The sequence below is a fragment of the Ostrea edulis genome, chromosome 7 (genome assembly GCF_947568905.1).
Source record: "Ostrea edulis chromosome 7, xbOstEdul1.1, whole genome shotgun sequence".
NCBI classification, from domain to species: domain Eukaryota; kingdom Metazoa; phylum Mollusca; class Bivalvia; order Ostreida; family Ostreidae; genus Ostrea; species Ostrea edulis.
In genome coordinates, this window is record NC_079170.1 from 51318083 (window position 1) to 51345004 (window position 26922).

Genomic DNA, 26922 nt, shown 5'->3' on the forward strand with positions numbered 1-26922 from the left:
AGGTTCAGTATTAGTACCCTTTCTATTTCTGTCATACATTAACGACAAATTAACAAATATGTAAGCTAGTAACTTAAATGCAGATTTTTAAAATCATGTTCTTACTGATAACCCATCATATAACATATGTGATGATGATTATGCATTGTCCTGCTTTTACTTCTGAAAGAGATGTGTTATTAAATTGTTTGTACATACTCACTGTTGTACCAATAATTGTTAGTTTTATCTATGTGAAATAGATTATTTGAAAATAGATGGTTTAACAAACAACTTTTTGATGTTGTGCGTATCTGTATTTACCAAAGTAAGCGCTTTCATTAAACATCGATATCATTATCATCCTTTGTTCTCTGTATAGCTTACAATCCATCTGATGGACAATCATCATTTTCTCTTCATTTATTTCTTATTTATTAAAATGTTTAAAATTACCCGGCATGTGAATTATTAAATTACTATTCTACAATAATACTGCGCTTTATTAGGGGCTAAACATAGCATACTATATGTTCAATGAAATGTCTCAATCATGGAATTAAAAACGTATGTAATAGAATGGTTTCATGCGTACTTTGAAATTAATTCTTGTTGAAAAGAGTTATTTTATATACGCAAATTTCGCGATGCGTCAAAGTTATTTCCCTTTTCGGAACTCTCATCCACAGTAAGGCGCAAAACAATTTCTTTACACGTAGGATCACTGATCAGGGACAAATACCATCGCGTAAGTGAATCATGTGATAATTTTTCAACCGCAAATTTGTACATTGGCTTTTAAAAAGCGTGATTTTCAGTGAAACATCTGTACACAAAAAGTGGTACAAAATCTGTACAGAATATCAATCCCAAAATGGTTTTGATACACCTATAAACAATTTTAAGCATACAGTATATAATTATGCTGGAAGATATTTTCACGAATTCCATAAGTGGTGATGAACAGAATTATCTCATGAATTTGTTACTGAGACATTAAATATCTCATCATTTCTAATTTTACAATCATATATAAAAACAGAGAAAAATTAGTTGATCACATCTGGGGACACAATCACTTACAATTAAACTGATATTAGATTTTTCATCGATTGTTCCAACATAACATTGAAAAATAAGATTTTAAAAACGTTATGAAGACAAAAGAGAGGCACTCTTGGAAGTTGACCTTTTTATCCTCATAATTACGATGTCTAGATAGCCTACAGGTACAAAATATATTAAAGATTGCTTTTAATTTGTTTACCTTTGTTTCATTTGACATAAAATGAAATTTAAAAGATGTCCATTGGCGATGACCATAACAGCTCGCTTTTTCCTTGAAAAAAAAGCAACCCACCTATTTGGCCTATTTCTGACCACTGTGTATGCAGCAGTTTTGTCTGAGATCCGCCAAGCGTGTCGAAATCCATCGATCAGTAGGAACTTGACATGCTGTGCAATCAAAACATTATAACGATGGATTTTAATTAGAGTAAATACGCTGTTAGACGGTTTCTAAATCTTTATGAACTTTAAGCTATATAGCTACTCAGTTTACATACATCGTACGATCTGAACATAAAGTATACATATGACGGGGAATACAATACACATTTTGTTCTCGGACTTTGAATGCTAGGTTTATATATACATGTATATATTGACTGAATCTATGGGGCTAGGCCTGACGATCTATACATTTTTTTTTTAAATTTCGCGAGAATTTTAATGTACAGGCATGAGAGTGTGAATGAGGTTGAAAAACTGTGCAATATTGTGTATTTTCTGTACATATCGCATGTATGATCACTGAATGTAAGCAGTAAGTTTCTCACACCCGAATTCGATTGATACACCTACAAAGTGTGAAATAAATATTCAGGGAGTAAATGAATACATGTATATACAATTTTATTACCACGCTATTTCGTTGCTTGTACTTTATACCATATCTAGAGTATTGCATGCAAATATTACACATTTTGTTTTTGTGATATCATTTTAGTAAATATTTCTTCGGATGATATTCTATATTTCCCACAATTACGTCTTTAAACGTATTTTTATCGTTTTACTCATTGCCTGTACATGCATGTAGGTGCACTTTGTCTCACTTCAGAGTAGCACTTAATGCAACCCTATACAGAGGAACTCTATCCAAACATACGTATTTACAGAGGAACTCTTCTATGTTATTTACAGAGGACCTATTATGTTATTTACAGAGGAACTATTATATGTTATATACAGAGGAACTGTTATATGTTATATACAGAGGAACTATTATATGTTATATACAGAGGAACTGTTATATGTTATATACAGAGGAATTATATGTTATATACAGAGGAACTGTTATATGTTATATACAGAGGAATTATTATATGTTATATACAGAGGAACTATTATATGTTATATACAGAGGAACTGTTATATGTTATATACAGAGGAACTATTATATGTTATATACAGAGGAACTACTATATGTTATATACAGAGGAATATTATATGTTATATACAGAGGAACTATTATATGTTATATACAGAGGAACTATTATATGTTATATACAGAGGAACTATTATATGTTATATACAGAGGAACTATTATCCAAACATACGTATTGAAACATTGGACATGCTGGTCCAAATCACACACACTTTTCTCCCACATTAGTTAAAGACAAGTGTAGGAACAAACAGGAAACTGTTCTCGATTTTCAGGAATGGTTGCTATGGCAACAACAATACGTTACATTTCTCAAAAAAATAATCTTATTCATACCTCAATATGGTGGCGGTGGATCTTCCGGTTTTCTGAAGCTTTCCAATCCCACTTTTCTGGACATTGTCCATTTTCAATGAGCAACTTGACTGGAAATGCTGCTAGTATGATCTCCCACATGTCGGATCTGGCCAAGATAAAGTATCTAGGCTCTGAATATTCTTTATTACATAATGCTGAATTTTCCTTACGGGTGTTTATTATTCGGTCAGTCCATATCTTTATCACTGCTTGGAATGCCTTAATCGTTTAATTTCCAAGATTACTGTGTTGAGGGTTTTACTTTACCAAACATAAAAATACACTACACTTGTGCATTAAATGAAACTTTCCATAAGCATAGATAGGAACATTGAACATCTTTTGTAACCAAGTTGGATTTAAACTAAGATAAACCATGTCATCGACTAACGATGATTTTGTGGATCTCACATTTCATTTTTTGTGTGTGTGTGTTTTTTTTTTTATGGTTTATATATGACACGTATACAACATATAAACAAAACCCAGACAACACACCTCCTTGTCGTACGCCTTGCTTGATTTTGAATCATAGGGACAAATTCTCGTTTACGGCTACCAAACTTTCATTGTCACAATGACAGTCGTCTATAATGTAATTTTCCACTTGTTTATAAAGTTTAACCTTAAGACTTTTTCTCCATACTGCATCCAGTGTGTGTATGATAATAGGGATATCGGTCGATAGCTATCGGGGGAATTCTTCACCTCATTGTCTATCTTGTATATAGAAACGGCTATACTTTTTTTTTTTTTTTTTTACATTCCATAGGAATCTGTCCAACTATAATGTATAAATGTGTGCATTTCCGAAAATGTCTTTTTAAGTGGGGATCCCAGTTAGAATTTGTGCTTGTCATAAGAAGCGACTAAATAGGGCGGTCCTTCGGATGAAACCGCAACAATCGAGACCCCGTGTTACAACAGATATGGCACGATAAAGATCCCTCCTTGCTCAAAGGCCTTGAGCGCCGAACATAGGCCTAAATTTTGCAACACTTCAACGGCAATGGTGACCTCTGCATATAAATGAATATTTCTCGAGAGGGGCGTTAAATAATATAAAAATCAGTCAATGAATCAATCTTTTTGCGTATTTATTACTGAAATAGGATTGATTATAAACCCCACAATGTCTTCCTACCTTAGCGCAAAGGTACTTTATTCTCTTTCCTGGCCGTGGACCTCTTTCACTTCCTTTGCCTATACTGTTTTCTAATTAGGGGTTGAACTTAGATCCAGGGATTGCAGTATATGTCGTTGTTGAATCACACTTGAGAAAGGACACTTTCTGGAAGAGTCTTCCCATACCTGGTTCTAGTCAACGACAAACTTCGGCCCGATACTGAGTGTATGGAAACGTTGGAAACTTTTATGTCAAGCGAGTCCCGCGGGTCAAACCTAAATATAGGCAGTGATTGCTCCTTCGCTTGAACGCTCAGCGTTTAGAAGTGAGAATCAAGGAAGGGTCTTTCGGATAAGATCTTATAAACAGATGTTCCGTTTTGCGATAGGCATTGACACGTTAAAGAACCCTCACTGCTACGTCCTTAAGCGCTAAGCATAGGTCTTAATGGTATATTTCACCCATGCTAACATCAATTATATATTGGTTTCAAGGCTGAAAATGATAATCCAAGTTACAAGAGTGATTGCAAGATGGATTTGGATAACGAATGAAAATAACACAAACTGATAATACAACTTATTAAATGGGTATGAGGACAATAGTCATTTTGTCAGCCCCGAAGTAAAAACTTTGGCCGAGGGCTTAAGCTGTTTTATTATACCGAAAACAATCCCCATAATTTATCTTGTCTCTGCCAATCCTGGCAGACAATAATCAAACAAAATTATAAGGACGCTTGAAACAGGCTTGCAAATACAATACGTTTTAGAAATCACCTCAGGGAACTGTCCGCTCTAGAGCAATAGCGTGTCGTAAACATCTCATACAAATAAAATTAGCTGAGGTCTGATAATATAATAGGCATGATAGGTTATTTATTAATTTTACTTAACTATCTCAAGCATGGAAATATATACAAAATAATGCTTTATAAGCTTTGTTGTTTATTCATTTTTTCACAGTTTAATGTTGCAGATTGAATAATGCCCGATTATCACATGACAAAATGACCAAGACTTTCATAATAGCGAGCTTTAAAGATTAGGTGAGAGACAATTCGAGACTACACATACATGTAGATCTAGGACGATAGGTCCAACATATTTTTGGCGTTGGAAAAAAACCCTCCCAAAATCTTAACGACTGTCCTTTAGCATCCATAAATAACCGCTCACATCGAGCTTCCTGGCTTCAGTGACATGGAACTTGTAACATTCACCCATTGTCTCGCGTTTGTTTACCATGGCATGCAAAGTCACGAACAAGTTAAAAATCAACCACGCCACATATATACTTGCCATAAAAGACAAATGTGTACTTATGTTTATGAAAGGAAGTAACTATACGCCTGACCAACTGACCCTGATGATAGACTTCTGGACATTATATATATGGAGCACCAACTTAACATAAATTCGAATAATTGAAGATATTTTGATTATTTGAAAAAATGAATTAATGGATTGGATGTGCGCATTAATTAAATTGATGCACGCATCAAATCAATTATTGCTCTCATCAATTCAATTGCTGCGCGCATCTATATGGTGGGAAAATTGATTTAGAGCTCGGTAGAAATAATTTGATGATCTCTTTAATTCAATTAATTACAACGAATTTTGTAAAAATAATTACCGCGAGCATCAATTCTTTTAAAGAGATAATAAATTAAATTGAAGAGGACATTAATTCAATTGTGGATGATATCTCTAATTACATAGTTCTCTCTCTAAAGAATTGCGTACATTAATTGAATTACTGATTTCAATGAACACCTTTCATATCTTTAATTCACTTGAAGAGACAAATAATTCAATCCTAGTGCGATTTCTCTTTTCACTTGAATTGTAGCGCGCATCAATCTAATTACTAAGATCATTAATTTATTTGAAGAAAGCAACAATTCAACTATTACGCGCATCAATTCAGCAGAATAACCAATGCAATCAATAACTCAATCAGTGTATGAAATAATTCAGAATTGAAGATATCATTATTTAAAGAGATCTTTAATTGAATTGTTATTTGCATCAAATGAGTAGATATCTTCAAATAATTACAGATATCTTCAATTATTTGAGTTTAAGCTAATTTGGCGATCCCTAATCATAGAATACAAATAAAATTTTACACAATACAAATTGTGAAATATGAATACAAATAGACACTCATAGAATACAAATGAAAAGATCGCAATCTAATTAAAATCAGCTGTTTTGAATCCGCTAGGTACGCTTCTTCCTTGAGAAGTAGTGGCGGATTCAAAACAGCACATTCTAATTAGATTGAAGATCTCGAATATTGCAGCGTTTAGCATACTATATTCTTCAGCAGAACTCAGTGAAACAAAACAAAAACAAAAAACAAAAAAACAACAACAACAAAAACCCAGGATACACGTGATCTCACGCGGAAGTCGTTCTGCGCATGTCTGTATTTATGTATGCATAATTTTTAAAAAATCTATTAGAAATAACCATCTTCATACTGAAAACACCCTGAAACGAAATTTACAGATAAAAAAGACAAATACATAATATATCATTTAATTAAGGGATGAAATAACTTGTACTCTTTTTATACGGTATGGGACAATTTACGCGAAGCTGTTTGTAAACGAGCGCGCCAGATACAGTTACCAAGGAAAGATAACAAATGCCATTGTGTCCTAATCAGTTGTCAATACGACCGAATCATAACTTATTTAACTTGTATTCAATCAAATCTGCACTTAGAAATTTAAAGTAAACATTGGACTACTTACAAGAGGATTGATAACACCTATACACACACTGAGCTCGTCATACAACAAATCGCATTTGCACGCCCTCAGCAAGCATGGATTGCTATCCTGGTAAGTCAATGAGTATTCTTTCAGATGTGACATCTATTTCTTACAGGTAATCCTCTCTTGTGCTGATACACTGGCTTTCAAAATGGTCCACCACGGACGGGAGTTTTAGATCAAGTAAACTTTATTTTCAGCAGATTGCAGGACGTTGTATTGTATTTTCCTGCTGGCTGTGTCGGTGTCCTCCGCCGCTAAAATGTATAACCTAGAGGACAACAATGGAGCATTGCAGATCCAGATTAATGGAAACACGGTAATAATTCGATATATTTATGCCCTAGACATCCACGACCGACGACATATGTTTTTGATCTGCCTCTTTGTCTGTCTTTCACGTTGGTCATAAATTTCGAACTGTGCCAGACATGGACTTCAGAATTGTAAAAATCTTGACAATTTACTAATTAAAGCAAATGTATAACTATATATTTTTTAGTTTCGTCCTTCTTGATACTATGTAGCTCTTTGATTAGACCCCTACAATTTTTTCAACTCTTTTTCAAAAAGGGGTACCTGGCTATAGACAGTGAAAGATATTGTTAGAATGTTAGTGCTCTAGCGCTTGTAATGGCAGCTTGCACTGTATGCTTCCTAGGAGGCTGAGAAAGTTCTGGATTGATATGAGGTCTGCCGGGGTAATAATGTACATTGATAATTGTAAAGCGCTTTGAGCAGCAGACGCTGGATAAGGCGCTATATAAAACCAATCATTATTATTATTATTACCCAGTTTAACGAAGCATCTAAAACTGTAGATTCTTTGTCAACTCACTGATATATGATTTATAATTGTACATATGTATTAAAGAAGAAAATACCGATACCTGCAGATTATGTGATAAAACTTGCTCACTTATTAAAGACATCGCTATGATCAGTAGATCGTAAAGTGAAAAGATTTATTGGCTATATGTTGAGAAATTTAGTGAAATTATGCTTGCTTAGAGATACAAGCAGGATTTAGCTAATCCGTGGATATATATTTTTCGTTAAAAGCTAAGCGAGGCTGTAGAAGATGATTTGTGAAAAGGGGCCACAACAGGCACACGATATATCTTTGTGATACTAAAAGACGATATTCGTTAATTTTCACTTTCTTATCATTCTCAGGTGTTGAACCATACCTTTCTCTCTCCGTCATTTTACGTGGGACAAGGCAAGACGATATTCATGGAAGCTCTGGGAAATTTTCATGTTAGAAATTACATCAAAGAAAGAGTGGCACTGCGCCAGTACTTCCGCGTGTCCAACAGTACCACCTCAGACGTGTACAACTTTACTGATGGAGGGATCTACTCTGTAAAGCGATACATATTTTATTCAGCTATTATAATTCATAGTTGATCAATCATAAATCAGAATTAGATAAAACTATTCAGATCACATATATACTTCTTGAAAAGTTAATATCCGTGTAAATGGAAAAACAATGTCTGTATCTCATGCCTCCTAGCTCTGTTTCGTCATTGGAGTTTAGCGGGACTGTGGTAGAAGGATAGCTCTGCAGTAGTCATGCGAGTATACTACAGGTATAGCTTTCTAATTTTACGCGAAAATTTAATATCGCGAAATAACTTGTAGACATCAAATCGCGAGAACGTGAATTCGCGAGTAGACTGTCGATCAAGAGCTTATACATGATACATGTGTATCAGCATTATAAAAATAAAAGCGAGAAATTTTATTTTGTGAAAGGTGCTTCTCGCTAAATTACTGTATGTATACTTATTTTAGTGTGATTCAAATTTTAGCGGCTTTGGCGGTGAAGTAAGAATGCGCTAATTCATAGTTACGCCAAAATGTGAAAATCTCAATTTATCTATTCTTAGAAGAAGTGCTAAATCATGATTACGCCAAATAGTGCATTACTTTAGACTGAATAAGTACGCATACATTACGCGATGATAACATCCTCGTGTAGGAATTCACGGTATTCTGCGATCGTCTCGAGACATTAAAAAAATCGTCTTACGACTTGATGGTCGGTTACCATGCAGAGCACTCTTAGATGCGCAACTCCCTCCCAAACAAACGAACTTTGGAAGTCTTTTATTACTTTGGCAAAGGACATCGTAGAACATTGCACAATCGACTGCTACTACTACGAAATGGTTCGAGATTTATCTACGAGATTCAATTGGGCTTGGGGTGGGGTGGGGTGGGGGTGGGGGTTGGATTTTGTTCAAATCTACAACAGTAATTCTGTTGAATTTCGTACAACATTTTACGGCTCGCCTTGAAATTTATCGAATTTTCTTTCGTAGATAATGCAACATCAAGTCAGCTTCTGAAAACGTTTTGCTGTTGGTTACAAAATTTTGAGTTACGTAGCATCCAACATATGAATGAAATTTCGACTTGCGTCTAAAACCCAGGGCCAGATGCATAACATGAAATACAGGCTTAAATCGTGTATGGGCTTGTGTTTAAACTGCCTTTGATTTATCCTAGGTACAAGTAACGTTTGAAACCAAGCTTGGCCAGGATTTGGTTGTATCGTTCAGGAACAATGGTCAACATTATACCCACAGTTGGGTTGTGTTAGCAGCCCTTCCGTCGGACAAGATTTACGGTGGGGGAGAACAGTTTACTCACTTTAATCTCAGGGAAAGGACGTATAACTCACTGGAGCTGTTCTCCGTCCTACGATCAGATGACCTGACCTACCCAATATGGACACGAGAACAAGGTGCGTTTGGAAACTTTCTAATATGGCGAATATCTTAGTATGTACATGTATAGATGCTTTCTTCCGCCGCTTTCTGGGGTATATATAACTGATCGGTTCCTACTTACTACTCACCATGCCGATTTGTGTCATAAAACTCTTACTTTGTTCCCATGAGGTTTTTTTTTTATCAGTTCAACCTTTGCTCAATCTCTGTTTTGCCAATTTCTTTATCTCAGTATCTGCTTACCAATATAATATTTCATGTCTATGATTTCCAATATTCTGGTGGTTTGGTATATGAAATATAAATATACATTTACTACTTTGAAATTATGTACTATAGCGCATAGTTTCTGATAATTCATGTACAAGTTACATCACATAACATGATGTATTGTTTAGTGTTTTTTCCCATAAACATTTTTCATCTAATGTTCATTATCATTACACCCTAGTATTAAAAGTAGAATAAAGTTTCCTAGATAAAAAATATTTTTCTATATACATGTAATCTTCATGGTATCCTTATTCACATGACAGGCAATTGTTAATTTCAATACAATAATTATACAAAGTTTCGGACCATGCATGGTGCAATGTCGTACAATAAATAGTGCAATGTTAATTGATAATTGTACTACATACAACAGGTACATATTGCAATGCAATAATCCAGTTTTTTTTAAAATATAGTACATAAGATGAAATATTACAATGTGTTTTTTCAAAGGACATGTAGTAATATTTTAGAATAATGTATTCGTATAATCTCGATATCAAATAGCATCTATTGGGTACGCGCTTCGACTGTTTTTCTAATCTCAGCCCAACATCGATGTTAAACGTCCGACACTCTGAATTAAAGTACAGAATGATACCTGGGTTCTCCCTTAACACTAAATGATAGCTAAATATATATTGTTTACTTTAGATACTGACACACTGACCGATGAACCTTACACCCACCCAGTCTGCCACACGGATTAAGTGAGATAAATCTTCATCACGTGATCATGTCTATATCATACTTAACTGTAGGTTGATAAAGAAAAAAAAAATCCTAAAATCCTAATGTCAAACACCAAAATCCTAAAATCCTAATGTCAAACACCAAAATCCTAAAATCCTAATGTCAAACACCAAAATCATAAAATCCTAATGTCAAACACCAAAATCATAAAATCCTAATGTCAAACACCAAAATCCTAAAAAACTAATGTCAAACACCAAAATCATAAAAACTTTGATTTTAATGTCAAACACCAAAATCATAAAATCCTAATGTCAAACACCAAAATCATAAAAACCTAATGTCAAACACCAAAATCATAAAAACTTTGATTTTAATGTAAAAAAAAAAAAACCCAAACAATATATCAATAAAGGGAAAAAACCCATCAATAGTTTAATTCTAATATCAAAAGGAATATTTGATAATGAAAAAAATATATAATATAACCTCTAATTTGAATGTTAAAACGGCCAATATTTTAATGATTTCCTCAAACTTTCAACCTACATGTATGGTTTTCAATGCATTTGCAAACTAAATAACTCTGAGTTTGATTTTATTTCATCAGAGAGTACATTGATAATAGGGATAGACATAGCTGCATAACTGCAGCTCTCTGAAAAAATATTTTGACATAACAGAGTCAAAATATTTTTTCAGAGAGCCACACTTCTGCAACTAGAATAGACATAAACTTTTTCTCCTCACAAACCCTTTGGACAAGTAAACTCAAACTTTCTCTTGTCCGAATAGAGAGTACATCGATAAATCCAGTGCATCATTTAGAAGAACATTTTCTACAAAACGATTTTTTCAAAAGTAAAACTATTCTTTGTCGATATCATCATGAAAATGAGTTATATCACAAAATATGAATATGAGGAATAGATTGTTAATTTGTTTATATTATGGGAAATATAAATTATAGAGACATGATGTGATTGCTCGTAGATTACAATGTATATATAAAAATAGTGCATGTAGTTCTGATAAACATTGCTAATTATCACATGCTAAACATATTTTTCCTTCAGTAATTGAAACCAGTGGTAGTAATGGGATTTCTGCGAATATAAGAAAAGGAAGGACATTTTGGGTAAATTCAGTGCAAAATGACAACATATATAAAAGGCATATCCTATCGAAATTCATGTGCCACTGTAAAAAAAATCTTCCGAAACATACAAGTTTTCTGTTGTGAAATAGAGATAGACTATTCGTTTAAATTTTTTCAATATGTGAATTTTTATTGATTTATCTCCATTATAAGAGAGTATTCTGGAATTTTTCTTTTCATTATATTTTTTGCAATATATTTATTTGTATTACTTACAGATAGTACTTTTTAGGTCATGTAATGTGTGCAATATTTTTAGAACAATACATGCACGTAATTTCAATTCACATACCATAATTCGTTAAACACATGTCTGATTCAAAGAAAACGCGAACTTTTAATACTGATACTAGTTTATGCCATAATCGGTGCACCTGATGTCCTGATGGAATACCTAGAGTGTACAAAATGATATCTGTAATAGGGACCCTGTCTTAAAGTTTATTGTCATCTGCACTATTTCAACAGGAGTAGGACGAGACAAAAGCACCAACACCACCTTCTTTGCCGACCTACAGTCCGGCGGCGGAGGAGACTTTGCCACCACGTACTTTCCTCAGCCCACCTTTATTACCTCCCGGAAGTACTACTTTCATTTCACCTCCACTAGTTACATGGTGTTCGACTTCAGTGTCCCAACCTCTCACGAAGTCTTCCTTAATGGAGATTTTGGAGAAATCTACTTTAAAGCCGCATCCTCTTTTAGCCCTTTGGTTGAGAGCCTTTCATCAGAGTTTGGACGTATGCCGAAATTACCACGCTGGATTTACGATGGAATCATAATGGGGGTACAAGGAGGAACGGATGTCGTACGTATATAATGGACCGTCAATATCAATGAACCTACACGAATCCCTTTTTTAGTAACGGATGATCCGTTTCAAGAAATCTAGAAAAAAATGTAGTGATTATTATTCAGCACTGATCAGGTGCAACAAAATCGGATTTTTTCTTCTAATCTTTTCTTTCATGGACAGGTTATTTTCTCTTCCACAGATGATGCAAAGGTACCAACAAGCAAAGGCTCAAGGAGTGAATGTTCGGGGACTGTGGATTCAAGACTGGTCTGGAATTATCAGGACATCGTTCGGGCAGAGAGTGTTTTGGAACTGGAAATGGAATGCAACAAGATATAAAGGTACGCTTATGGATACCAGCATTTTCAGTACCCTTCAATGGTCCAATAACGGTTACCTCCTGTAGATTATTCACGTTCCATGTTGAGATCACAATTGACTACTTGCCAAACGAAATGTCTCTGGTGTTCAAAGAGCTAGTTCATTTCTAAATGTTAAAGAGATTCCAAAATTCCAAAACTTAGAATTGTACCGAAATCATTATCAACTTATATGCAAATTAAGTACTTTGAATACACATACATTCAAAAGCAATATCAGTGCGTTGAAGCACACACACATATATATCCAATGTGTTTTGGTTTGTGTTTGATATCATTACCAGTTGATATGGTAGCCATTTCCTCACAAATGCGCTGCAGTTGTAGAAAGTGTGCGTATGAAAACAGATACACGTGTAGATACAGTACGTCTATTTTTATGTCTGGAAATCCTAACAGAAATGAAAGTAGAATGTTGATATAAACATTCGAAATACACGAGGACATGAACAGCAGCGCTTAACCCTAGTATACTTTTCATGAAGCGCCAACTCGCATCATGTCTATCCCCTTATGTATTTTCAAAAATGAAATTAGATAGATAGAGAGAGAGAGAGAGAGAGAGAGAGAGAGAGAGAGAGAGAGAGAGAGAGAGATAGATAGAGAGAGAGAGAGAGAGATAAATAGTGTACATTCAAGAGTGATCTGCAATGGTTGTATCACATGTCTTACACTGTGTCATTTTACATTACAGGGTTAGACGAAAAAATCAAAGAGCTTAAAAAAGACGGTGTAAGAATAACAGTTTATATTAATCCCAACTTGAACAGCAAGGGCCCACTCTTCCAGGACGCAGAGGCGAAAGGTTACCTTGTAAGGAACAAGACGGACCAGACGTACCTCTTAAACTTTGGAGAATTTTTTTGTGGAATAGTTGATTTGACCAACACTAGCGCATACGACTGGTACAAAGGTAAGGTTGATCAAATTCCTCTGAAAATGAAATAAAATTCAAAGTAGAATTACAATAAAAACTTCGTATGGTTTCTCTTTTGTTTTATCTACACGTCTTTTACCTTTTTCAGTCATTTTTTGTAATGTGCTGTAAATAATATTTTATTCGCGAGAACATTATTTACACGTAATTTTGCGATTCACAAAAATATCGTTCTCGCGAATAAACTCTTGAATATAGAAAACTTATGCAATAAATTATACAGGTAATTTGCAAAAATTATGTCTCGTGAATAAATTACAGCACTGCATCCTAATAAAAGTGATCTACAGTTTCGAAATCATTTTTAAAATGGTTAGCAGTCGATAGTCTACTACATGTAATTGTGGAATTACTTTAATCGGTGAAGTTCTCGACGAGACACAAGATGAACAAACAAATTCAAGCAGTTGATTTGAACAGCATACGCAAACGTTGAGCACTATACCGGTTTAATATTGTATATTTGTATTGTATATTGTTTCTTTATAATGTAGATCTATATTTAAATCGTATATTTATCAAAAATATATATTTATTGTATATTTATGTTGTGTCAGGGGTCATCAAGAAGAACATCATAGACTTAGGTATAGGTGGCTGGATGGCGGATTTTGGAGAATACCTACCCGTGGATGCAAAACTGAAAGGTGGATCAGGCGAACAATTTCACAACCAGTGGCCCGTTCTGTGGGCCAAGCTAAACCGTGAGGCCGTACAGGAGTCGGGGAAGGAAGGGGAGGTGGTGTTTTGGATGAGGGCAGGACATACGGGTATACAGTAACGTCATTTTGGCGTTTATGTGTGGTTTGACTTTTAAGTTGTTTTAAAGCTCCTAATAGTTTTAGTTTTTTTTTAGTTTAGTTTATTTACTTAGGAATAGGCACATATACAATATAAATGCAAGACAATATCACAGAGGAACACATAATTAAATCAAAAGTTGTTGTTAAATACATAAGATAAAAGGGTAAACTTTTTACAGCTATTTGACTTTAAGAGCACAGTTAATAGATTAATGTATATGCCTATGCCAAGGATAACCCATGAAAGCCATATGGATTATTTCCAATGGGGTCCTTAATACATGTAAAATTTAACGGGAGAGTACTTGAAATAACACCGATTGTTGAAATAATCCAATATTGAAATTGAGATCCTTAAAGTGTGTACAATACATGTATATTATCATCCGTAAACCTTTCTATTCAATGGTATTATCATAATGATACCGCGTATTTTTGTACAGGTACCTCTAATTTCACCACACTTATGTGGTCGGGAGATCAGAATGTTGATTGGAGCGCGGGAGATGGGCTTCCGTCTGTGATCCCCTCTGCTTTGTCCTCAGGATTATGTGGGATCGGAATGACTCATATTGACATAGGTCTCTATACGACTTTTGGAGCGCTAGGGTTGAAGCGGTCTGCTGAGCTGCTTCTAAGGTCAGCTGAAATGGCGGTATTCTCACCTGTAATGAGGACACACGAAGGTTTGATTTTACTGAATGTCTCGAATTTCAAAAACTAATTTGTACTTCACAAACTAGGAAGTATAAAATTCAGTTTCTTTCCATGAAATCCGTTGTATTAATAGTGTCGGTTTGTAGTTTGACATTTTTCTTGGGTTATCCAATTTTAAATTTTATTTTTTAGGCAATCAGCCCACCTATAACGTGCAAATGTACAGTACCGTGACCATTCTACGTCAATTCAAGCGTCTGGTTGACATGCACAGAGATCTGTCTAACTATACATCTACTGCTATGGATGAATACATCGCGTCAGGAATACCAGTTCAAAGACCACTATTCTTGATGTACCCAAGCGACATGAAAACGTACGACCTAAAGTATCAATATATGTATGGTGCGGATATCCTTGTTGCTCCTGTGATTAAGCCGAATGTTCGAACACAAACTGTTTATCTCCCTAACGATAAATGGGTATATTTATGGAATAGCACAGATGTGAATAATGGGGCGATAACTGTGAATGCTCCTGTTGGATTGCCTCCCGTGTTTGTTCGTAAGAACAGCTCTTTTCTAAATGATATTTTATCTCTTGCTGACTATAAAGTCATACCTTTCAATCCGCCCACACCCCAGGTCAACGTTTCAAATGACTCTCCGCTCACGAACTCTTTTTCCTCTTTGACTCTAGCCGTATTCTGTATCGTGTGTCGTCTCCTCAGAATTCTGTGATCCAGTTTGCGTAACGTAAGACAGAGACTATGATATAAGATGGGATGTGGATTTGAATGAAGGAAGCAGTTCTCAATTCAGAAACTAAAGAGAGCCCATTTATCCCACGTGTACCTACGTATTTAAAATCTAAGAATCAGTGTCGGAAACTCGTTAAGCTTTTGAAAATGATTTCATTTTAAATGTGCCATAAATGTCCGTCCTTGGCTGTAAACCTATAATGAAGGGAGGTCATGCATGTACATGTATATCATGAAGTCCATACCTCACTATATCACTACATAGGAATATTGTGCTGGTTCTAAACAAGGTGTAACTAAATTTGGAGAGAGAGAGAGAGAGAGAGAGAGAGAGAGAGAGAGAGAGAGAGAGAGAGAGAGAAAGAATAAAACGTGTAAAGTGAGGACAAATTTCAACCAATGGACAGAAGTTGTGAGGACAGAATTGCACTATGAGGACAAAACATGTCCTCACAATTGTGTCTTCATCAATGTGACCTACAGAATGTGAAAGATGTAAATATTAGCTTAGTGAGGACAAGTGCTGTGAGGACATGTCCTTACTAATATTCTCTCTCAAAAACCTTTCTTTTTTCCATAATTCCAAAGAGAGTATTAGATAAAATTAGATAACGATTTTTTAAAAAGATTTTTCATATTTATTTGTATGTAAAACTTTGGTCCCCTTTTATGGCCCTATTCTCCCCCAGGGACCATTTTAACAAACTTGAATCTACACTATGCCAGGAAGCTTTCATGCAAATCTTTATTTTCCTGGCGCAGTGGTTCTTGAGAAGATTTTCAAAGACTTTACATATATATTCACATGTAAAACTTTGATCCCCTATTGTGGTTCCAACCTACTTCCAGGTGCCATAATTTTTCAAACGTGGATCTGCACTCTGCCAGGAAACTTCCAAGTAAATGTTAAATTCTTTGGCCTAATGGCTCTTGAGAAGATTTTAAAAAAAGATTTTTCCTATTTATTTGTATGTAAAACTTTGATCCCCTTTTATGGCCCTATTCTCCCCCCCCAGGGACCATTTTAACAAACTTGAATCTACACTATGCCAGGAAGCTTTCATGCAAATCTTTATTTTCCTGGCGCAGTGGTTGTTGAGAAGATTTTCAAAGACTTAACATATATATTCGCTTGTAAAACTTTGATCCCCTATTGTGGCCCCAACCTACCCCCCGGAGTCATGGTTTTAACAAACTTGAATCTGCACTATATCAGGAAGCTTCCATGTAAATCTCAGCTCTAATGGCCCAGTGGTTCTTGAAAAGATTTTTAAATGACCCCACCCTATTTCACGATTATCTTTCCTTTGTAGAAACACGGCCCTTCATTTGAACAAACTTGAATCCCCTTCACCCAAGGATGCTTTGTGCCAAGTTTGGTTGAAATTGTCCCAATGATTCTGGAGAAGATTTTTAAAAGTTGTTAATATAATAATTTTCACTATTTTTCTATTATCTCCACTTGGAAAGGGACATGACCCTTTATTTGAACAAACTTGAATGCCCTTCACCCAAGGATGCTTTGTGCCAAGTTTGGTTGAAATTGGCTCTGTGGTTCTGGAGAAGATTTTTCAATGTATTTTCACTATTATCTCCCCTTGCAAGGATGCTTTGTGCCAAGTTTGGTTGAAATTGTCCCAATGGTTCTGGAGATTTTTAAAGCTGTTAATATATTTTCACTATTTTTCTATTATCTCCACTTGGAAAGGGACATGGCCCTTCATTTGAACAAATTTGAATCCGCTTCACCCAAGGATGCTTTGTGCCAAGTTTGGTTGAAATTGGCCCAGTGGTTCTGGAGATTTTAAAAAGTTTTTAATGTATTTTCACTATTTTGCTATTATCTCCCCTTGGAGCCTTCATTTGAACAAACTTGATTCCCCTTCACCCAAGGATGGTTTGTGCCAAGTTTGGTTGAAATTGGCCCAGTGGTTCTGGAGAAAAAGATTTTTAAATGTCATCAATGTATTTTCACTATTTTACTATTATTTCCCCTTTGAAAGGGGAGTGGCCCTTCATTTGAACAAACTTGAATCCCCTTCACCCAAGAATGCTTTGTGCCATGTTTGGTTGAAATTGGCCCAGTAGATCTGAAGAAGATTTTTAAAAATTGTTAAAGGACACATCTCGTGTTTTCAAAGTATACAGAATTATATGCATTTTGTCTTCCTTATGCTTATAGAAATTAATTGTAATAGTTCGTTCGCTGAAGTATTGCGATAATTAGCCACAATACGGACTTAAATTTAAGCCCCAATTTCAAAAAGCCCAGTTAATTAGATAGGTAGTCACGTGGTACAGTGACGTCATATGCGACCTTCGTCGATCAACTTGTTGTAAAAGTAGTGTTAGATATTTTTTAAAACTCGGGTTTTAGGGGCCTAATTTATTTACCATGGATAACATTTATTTCGATGTTTACAAATTTCCTGAGTCTTATATCTTTTAGCCACCAGTTCATGCAAATAGCGACCCAAATGTAGTGAGAAAAGCGAGTATGAAATCTGCATAAATTTGCGAGTAAATAATGTTTACATGGGATCACTGTCTAAACACAATTTGGTAATGTCATTTCTGCAAACAACTGTAATTAGCGTTGTTGCTTTTCTAAAATAAACAGTGCAATAATTATTAAATTTATTTTTGGAGAAGTTAGATAGGCCTAAATTATGATACGATTATATATCATTGACAACTAGGCTTACTGTCACGGGTGCATTTCGAAAAAAAAAAAAAAAAAATAATAATAATGATCAACTTATTGTGAAAATCACAATACTTTTAAATTATTTTATTAAAGCAATTTTATTAGGCCTAATCATTATTTTTGTTATCAACACGTTGTTACTTAAGAAGTGGGAGCGCGGCGTGCTGTTGTTGTAAACACGTATGCGTTCCTTAAAAAAAAAATGAAAGCATTTCAATTCAAAGTCGGGAAATATTATATTTTATTATTTATAATTGAAAGTTCAATTATCTTTTATCTTTAAATTTCTTTTTTAAAACTACCACTTGGTAGACACTGCTAGCAAAGTTCTGCCTATATGTTGTTACAAGGTGAAGGTCAGTTGGTGCGAGTGTGTATTGAATTCGAGAGCAGAATGGAAAGCATATGCCGTAGGCCTATATGTAACAGTGCGTAGCTTCGATAGAACAATTTTCTCACAGTTTATCTATGCCTTTGTCCAAGTGCTTGTTTGAAAAAGTACAGGGACAAATTCTACTGGGGGGGGGGGGGGGGGGGGGGGGGTTTATGACAAAGTCATTGTGCCGACAAAAAATATTCACGTCTTGTCCCTCATACCTTCCTTCGAAAATTGAAAAAAACAGTCCAAATCCTCTCTACTGACAACAAGTACACCCTTAAACGGCACAAAACACCCTAATGCAGTGTTATTTACAAGCTGTTAATGTGATAATTGTTTGTTTGTCAATTAAATCTAATCTGTTTATGAAATGGCTATCAACTGTTTTCAAATCTTCTCGCTCGAGGTCGCATATGACGTCACAGATAATGGCGCGTAAAATATCGAAGAAAATATGCATATCGCAAGATTTGAATTTTACCGCTTTCAAACTCGAAAACTGTTTCATTTAAAACACATGTAAAGTAGTTTTAGGCATGAAATGAATTAATTTTGCTGAAAAAATTAAAAAGTTTAAAAACATGCAATGTGTCCTTTAATGTATTTTCACCATTTTGCTAATATCCTTCCTTGGAGAAGGGTGTGGCTCTTCATTTGAACAAATTTGAATTCCATTCACACAAGGATGCTTTGTGTCAAGTTTGGTTGAAATTGACTGAGTGGTTCTGGAGAAGAAGTCGAAAATGTGAAAGTTTACAGATGGATGATGGGTGATCAGAAAAACTCACTTAGAAGGCTCAGGTGAGCTAAAAAGAATCAGGACGATTAAATCATGTTTGTACTTTTTAATTCAATGCTTGCAGTTGAATATGTTAAAACACAGTATGTACATAAAATGTTGGTTTTGACCAAAGTAGTGGTTTTGTACAGAAAAAGAAAGAAGAATGGCTTAAATTTACGAGTCATTCACACCAGAGTTTCTGATAATAAAATATCCTTTTTCGTAAAATACCCCTCGCCCATGTTTTTTTCCTTCTTTTGGTCATTAGTTTACAGTTATGTAAACATAACTACATGTAGTAAGACATATTCATACTGTTATTAAATACCCTGGCTACACAGATTACATCATATGCTAACTTTGGTTGATATATTTTCATATTACCGATATGAGGTAGCTGAAATACAAGGATATTGATTAATGTTAAATACTGTAAAACATAAAATTTTTCGAGGGAGATGAATATTCAATATTCTTTAAAACCATGAAAATATAACCCCCACAAAAAGATATGATTTACAAAGTCAATCTTGATTATAACCGATTCTTACACTTCAGGAATTATGTTATAAATTTACAGAGTCTACTATTATATAATTCAAAGCATGATCATACAAATTGTGTATACCAATATATGGTACACGTAATATACAATTTGATAAATTAGTTAACATTAATCAGTCACATCTTTTTCTAATTATCTACTTATGAAATATTTGTTGTTGTTAACGAACTAATCAACTTTTTTTTTCATTTTAACAATTAAAATATTTGACGGTAACACAAGGTTGTCAAGCACTGAATTATGCTGTATTTTGAATATCACATAAGCCTTCGTTAAAACAATGGTTTTCAAAGAAGACAGATTAGAAGGCCTCTCGAAAAAATCAAAAAAAATCCAGTCTTCTTTCGAAACTTTCCCTCTGTTACCAGGGGTGACTAGATTACAGTGAGGAAGCTCGCAGGCCTCTGAACTCATTTAACCAAGGTACAATATCAGATCCTATTACAAAATCTAATGTCCATCAATTTACTTTGTTGATGCAATTATTGTACAGCTAAATGAGTTTTAAGGCTGTGGTTTCCACTTCAATGTAAGGACAGAGATGCACATGGATAAAAATCAACTTAACATTTTTTTTTAATTCCTGATAAGAATCAATTATTAAAGTAAAAAAAAAAGGTTAACAATAGCTTAGAACACAATTACAAAATAATAAAATAGTGAATGCTTTCAATGGCAGTGTCAAATGACAAATTCATACAATCTTTTTAGAATACAGTATACTATCAAGATTTATCAATATTTTCCCACATTCTGCAAATCACCATCTTTCGATTTTTTTCCTCGTATTAAAAGTCCATGACTTGACAAAATCAGGGTATCAAAACTTCATTTTCTATCATTAACAAAGTAGATCAACTACGTGTAGAGAGGTAAAAACAACACTCCTTCATATAATGCATCAAACAGATGAAAAATTGAAAAGAAAATATAAATATAGTCATTACAATTGCTCCTCTTTTAAAAAGAGTTAACACTTGGTGTAAAGTAAAGTGGACACTAAAAATTGATCACACAGTGATAGTCATATAAAATTGCATATCAGTTAAAATGTTCGTTAACAGTGATCCCAATAATGACTGATTTTAATGGTGCATAATTAGCAAACAGGAACTCCAATCTTGTGGGAAAAGATAATAAACATAATACTAAATATATGATCACAAAAATATATAATTATCATTATATACTGCACCAGACCATGTCAACTCTTCATTCATACAGTCAATTATCTGTCACAGTCAGCTCTAATATAAAATATGAAGTATGTCTATGATTCGTTTGTACTGATAAGAACATTTTCCAGAACTTCTGCAGACACATCAAACATACAGTTCAAAATATGCATCACTGATATGCAATAATTTCCCAAAGAGCAATATTTGTACCACAACCAACAGTAATTCTCTTAGGGTTTTGAAAATTGTTTTTAACTTTTCTCCATTAAATGAAAAGCATTGTGACATCATGATGTACATATCACAAGATGTTGCAAAATGAAATTCTAATTAGTAATGAGCCTGATTATTTTAAACATTTTCAATTATTAGAAGTAAATAGCTAAACCAAGTTTGACATTAGATATATAAAATGGTTTGGGGTTCATTATGTTTCATAAACCAAAAATTACACGAAATTGATTTTCTTCTGTATACAGTGAAATTTTTGTCCCCAATTTATTTTCACCCATTTCAGCACGTCCTAAGCAGGTGAATTTAAAACTAGAAGAATATAATTTTTTCATTGTTCTGAAGTAGCAAAAAATGCCTTTGGGTAAAATCAAAATTTGACAACTGTTTTTCAGTGTGTTCTAACAAAAATAACAAGGAACAAACTTTTCCTGAACACAGTATTCTTCTTTCTTTATAACAATAAAATTCATTACTTTGAAGTAAAAAAAAACCCCTCTAAATAAAATGGTTTTGTTTCCTCTACACTCACAGTCACTGACATTGGAACTGTTATGTTGATGGGAAAGTCATCTGTCATCAAAATGCTTTGAATGCAAAAGATAAAGGCACAGATGTACAATGGAAATTAGAATGTAATCCTTGGCACCAAACAAAGTTTCATTAAACATCTACTCAGCTTTTATATAAAAAGAATTAGACCAATCCTAATGATGTGTCACTGTTCCATTGTCTGGGATGCACAAACTATACATAAATGTGGGTTTCTGGGGTGGGGGGGGGGGGTGGGGGTGTAAAATTTTTCATTCTGATAAAAGCTAATACTATTGGAACTTGGACTGTGTATATGTGAAATATCTGTTTGTACATACTTTTTCTGAATTTGTAGAGTTTCTCAATTAACAATCTATCAGAATTGGTCATACATGAATATATACACCAACACAGGTAACAATATAAATAAAAATGTGCCCATTTGGATCAGCAATTAAAATACAAATCAGTTGTGAAAAAAGATGTAGTATTAGATAAACAATAGTATAAAATAATTCACATACACTAATAAAACAAAAATACATGCAGATTGTATGTTAAATCTTTTTTAAATTAATAAATAACAATGATAACCAAACCACTACAATATTCTGGCAACAAATCTTGAGTGTTCACCATTAAAAACTTGCATGCTCGAAAATATCCATTGCACAAAAAAACCACAATATGCACATTTGCAATCAGAAACCAATTCCAGTGAAAAGGCAAATCTCATTGAGGGATGCTTATAAGGACACAAACGACCGTGCTTAAAATTCTTCATGAAAAAGCTGAGTGGCAAGAACTTCCCCCGTAACAATTGTCTGACAGCCTACATCAGCAGTCTTTGTCTTGGGGGATGCTTCCTGGGGGTTTTCATCATTAGCAAGAACCAATACAGATTCGTCGATATGTCCATTGGACAGTGTCTTCTCATCTCTTGGACTGTCGCCCAAAACAGATCTATTCATATAATACCTCTCAGCTACCATGGACAGATTTGGAGATTCGTTTTCATCACTTAGATCCAAATCATCCACGTCTTTCATGCCTTCTAATTCTGCATGCTTGAAGTTCCACACCGGTACAACCCCTGTTCCACTAGGCACGGCATCAGCAAAGGCGTACTTGATTCCACCGACACTGATAGGAACTGCTGTAATACTGCTATCGTTCAACTCGGGAATGATCCTGCGCATTTCTTCATCGATATTTGCGATTGGACTGGGAGGTTCCTTGTATGGAACACCATCTATTGGCAGTTGAAGACGTGTTGCCACCTTTTCTATCAAATCCTCAATGGACTCATTCTCTTTCCAAACCTTTGTGGCCCTCCATCTAGCTCGACTGCCTTTGGGAGCTGGTATAGCATCAAAACAAACCATCTCCCCAACAGTTAAAAGCTTGTTTAAATCATCAATATGCTTTCCAAATATGTTTCTGTCAATAAAGACATGTTCATGACGACCTAAATCTATAATGCCCCACAACTTAGCAATATGATATATCCGCCCTTTCCTAGCTGTAACAACAGGTTTAGGACTGACCTGTGGCCGACTACCAGTAATAATGACATTTAGCCTTGCATTCTTGATCACAGACACAACTTCATCTTCAGTAATGGTAAATATATTACCATGATCTGCAAGGAATTTGCTCAGATCATTCTTTGTCCATCCAATGGTGTTTCTCAAACTTTCTGGAGCCTGGCTAAAATGACCAGTGAGAGCAGCAAGCTTCATGTCCCCTTTCTTCTCAATAATACTCTTAATAAACATGACTGCTTTGTACTCATTGGCTGTCATTGTAGCAGGTCCAGATCTGGGTGTGGGAAGATTCTTATACACCATCGGAGACCTTGGGGACATCAGAGGAGATCTCGGTTCAAGCATGTCCAGTGACTTGGGTCTACGTTTGTTTTTTGGGGTCAGTGGTGGAGGAAACTGTTCTTTCTCCACTTTGTTGTACCTGGACTTTAGTTCAACATCTTCAATGGCTTCTGCATTTGGATTAATTGCACTATATGTGATATTGTCCTTCAAACTGACATTCTCTCCGTCAATATCGAAAATAAGAGGGTGACTTAAAAGCCAGTCTCTGAACTCACTCTGTGGCCCAACACACTCACGAATTTCCACACTAGCTTGGGACAAATGTCCAGCCAAACTATTAATGGGCATCCACTTCTCGCCTTTTTTAAGCATTTTACCTCTGAAATACTGGACGGCTTCTGTCTCCACCGAAACTTCTGGAAGACCTGTAGATGAAGCTGGACTGCTTTCACGAAAGTTACTCCCAAGTGAGGCAGTTCCGTCATTTAGGCACACCTGGAAAAGTATAAAGATTTAAGGTGAAAGAGCTGAAATTTGTTCATCAAATATAAATTTAGAAAATGGTAATCTAAATTAATGGCACTCAGTAATAAATTGCCACAAATTGTACTTGTTTAAAAATAAAACACCCAAAGTTTTATTTACAAGTACCCTCTTAATTTCTTTCTTAGTACAGAAATTCTTAGAATCTGTCTTAGCAGATAATGAATGCCCTTTTTTTGAGTAATAGTTCAAGTATTAGATTAGAAATATATGAACATTCATGGTGCATGATATTATGACATTCATAAGATATTTCAGGTAAATTGACAAATACCAAGTTTCCATTCACAGTGAAGAGAGAGGGATACTTCTGAAGAAATTTCTTAAGTCCAGTTTCATTTCCTCCTGCGGCTTGTCTCATTTCTGAAGTGAAATTCCTGCTCCCGAACCGCCCTGCCAACTGACTAATGGTTAGAGGTGCAGGGCTGTTCATGAGAATCTCCAGGAAATACAACATAGCCTTATGGCCGGCGTCGTCTGCCATTTTTTATATTTTGAATTGCGAAAAAGGAAAAACTAGGGAAACTGAACTCAGAAGTGTTTTTCAGGTGCAAAAAGTTTCTTGCATGTATCTGGAAAAAGAAAAAAAAATTATGTAACCATTAATAGGCATAATTAAAGGCAGCTTTTAGCCGTGTATTACATCATAAATAAAAACAAGCATTCTATAAGTACAGCATAGCAAAACATGTCTCCCACCTGCTCAAACTCGTCTGCATAATATTCTGCATGATAAATCTTACGTTAACAGTTTAAGTACAAGAATAACATGGTTCCATAAAATAAAAGCAATATATCAATTTCATTTATGTCCAAGAACCACAACTCAGCAAAACATCAATGTAACTTGACATGGTAAACAATGTACTAAATATGAAATAAATATTTGCAAGTATGACCCAAAAAAGTGTGGAAAACTGAGTATTTGCATCAATTTTCTAATTCCAAGGGCCATAACTCAGCAAAACAAGAGTACCGTCAACGTACATAATAAGCCCATGAAAAGCTAATATAGGGTTTTTTCTTACACCATGATTTGTAGAACTTGGCTTCTGGTAGTATCAGCATTCATCAGGGTGTGACATACTTTGTTTGTATCATAAAAACAGACAAATCATGTAGTACTCTCTATGTAATATTTCCACTTGGCACAAGGTGAATGTAGACCAAACTTGGTACACATACACCTTATATTAGCTTTTCACGGGCTTATTATGTATGTTGGCGGTACTCTTGTTTTGCCTATGTTCGGCGCTTACAGCCTTTGAGCTGGGAGGGATCTTTATCATGCCACATCTGCTGTGACACGGGCCTCGGTTTTTGAGGTCTCATCCGAAGGACCACCTTATTTAGTCGCCTCATGCGACAAGCAAGGGGGTACTGAGGACCTCTAACCCGGATCCCCATGGGATCTGTAAGAATTTAAATAAAAATCTTATGTGACTATATCTTATTTTACCCTTGTAAAAATTTCGATGACGATAAACCAATTGAATTGAAGTCTATATAAAAAATATTTAAAAAATGTACATTGATGTATGAACTTAATTATGAAGTACGTCCATAAATTCATAGGACTTTGTATAAGACAACTTTTAACAAACAAGAATCTAATAAATGTATATCAAAATAATTTCATTCATTTGATATGAGATGGAGACAGGCTGATATGGGACCGCAACATCAGAGAACCGGATTTAAAACGGCAGACAGCAACAGTCTACATGCTACAGGACCTATAGTATCTGAAAAGGAACTTCAACCGTGCCCAATATGCATTTTAGAAAGTAAGTTTAAAAAATGCACAGCGCCAAAAACATACTCCAGAATTATCCTGTATTGTCGATGTTTGTATCGGTTGATTACCTTGCAAATTAAATAACATTCTTGCAAGAAACTTTTCTTCTCTGACGAAAAACTTCATATGCCATCTTGGGAGTGAGAGTGTATAAAATTTAAGATTGTTACTGCGCAAAACGAAAAGAGATAAAAGATAAGTCGATTTATAACGTATTCGTGAAAATAAAGTTGATAAGGAACATGTCATAAGAGGTACATTATTTTATTTATCTGATAAGCACTATTTGGGATACTTGATATAAATGAAATTATTTTTACTATGTCGGTAGTTATGCATGAATGAATATTAATTACGAATATCAGTCAACTCGTACATAAACAAACTCGTACAAAAACTTGAAAATCATGAAGTCTTGAAAATCCGGTCGACCTCGAACGCACTCCAGGTCGTATACACACAGGTGTTTACCTTT

At 34.8% G+C, this 26922-nt stretch overlaps 2 protein-coding genes across 3 annotated transcripts; one reads left to right on the forward strand and one right to left on the reverse strand.

Annotated features, from left to right (window-relative positions):
* Positions 1-6700: 6700 nt before the first annotated feature.
* Positions 6701-19998, forward strand: LOC125656933 (sulfoquinovosidase-like). The gene is made up of 10 exons (XM_048887551.2): positions 6701-6768; positions 6900-7018; positions 7876-8064; positions 9217-9454; positions 12034-12374; positions 12562-12703; positions 13437-13655; positions 14237-14449; positions 14926-15168; positions 15332-19998. Exons 1-10 carry the CDS (start codon positions 6753-6755, stop codon positions 15877-15879), a joined length of 2268 nt encoding a protein of 755 aa, XP_048743508.2. The 5' UTR covers positions 6701-6752; the 3' UTR covers positions 15880-19998.
* LOC125655409 (uncharacterized) lies at positions 19816-26615 on the reverse strand. Of its 2 annotated transcripts, none has more exons than XM_048885678.2 (3): positions 26516-26615; positions 24924-25221; positions 19816-24601 (listed from the first exon to the last, which is right to left on the reverse strand). In XM_048885678.2, exons 2-3 carry the CDS (start codon positions 25131-25133, stop codon positions 23045-23047), a joined length of 1767 nt encoding a protein of 588 aa, XP_048741635.1. In that variant the 5' UTR covers positions 25134-25221; positions 26516-26615; the 3' UTR covers positions 19816-23044. The 2 variants fall into 2 exon arrangements, with proteins under 2 accessions (XP_048741635.1, XP_048741636.1); XM_048885679.2 differs by having other exon boundaries at positions 26472-26601.
* Positions 26616-26922: the final 307 nt, after the last annotated feature.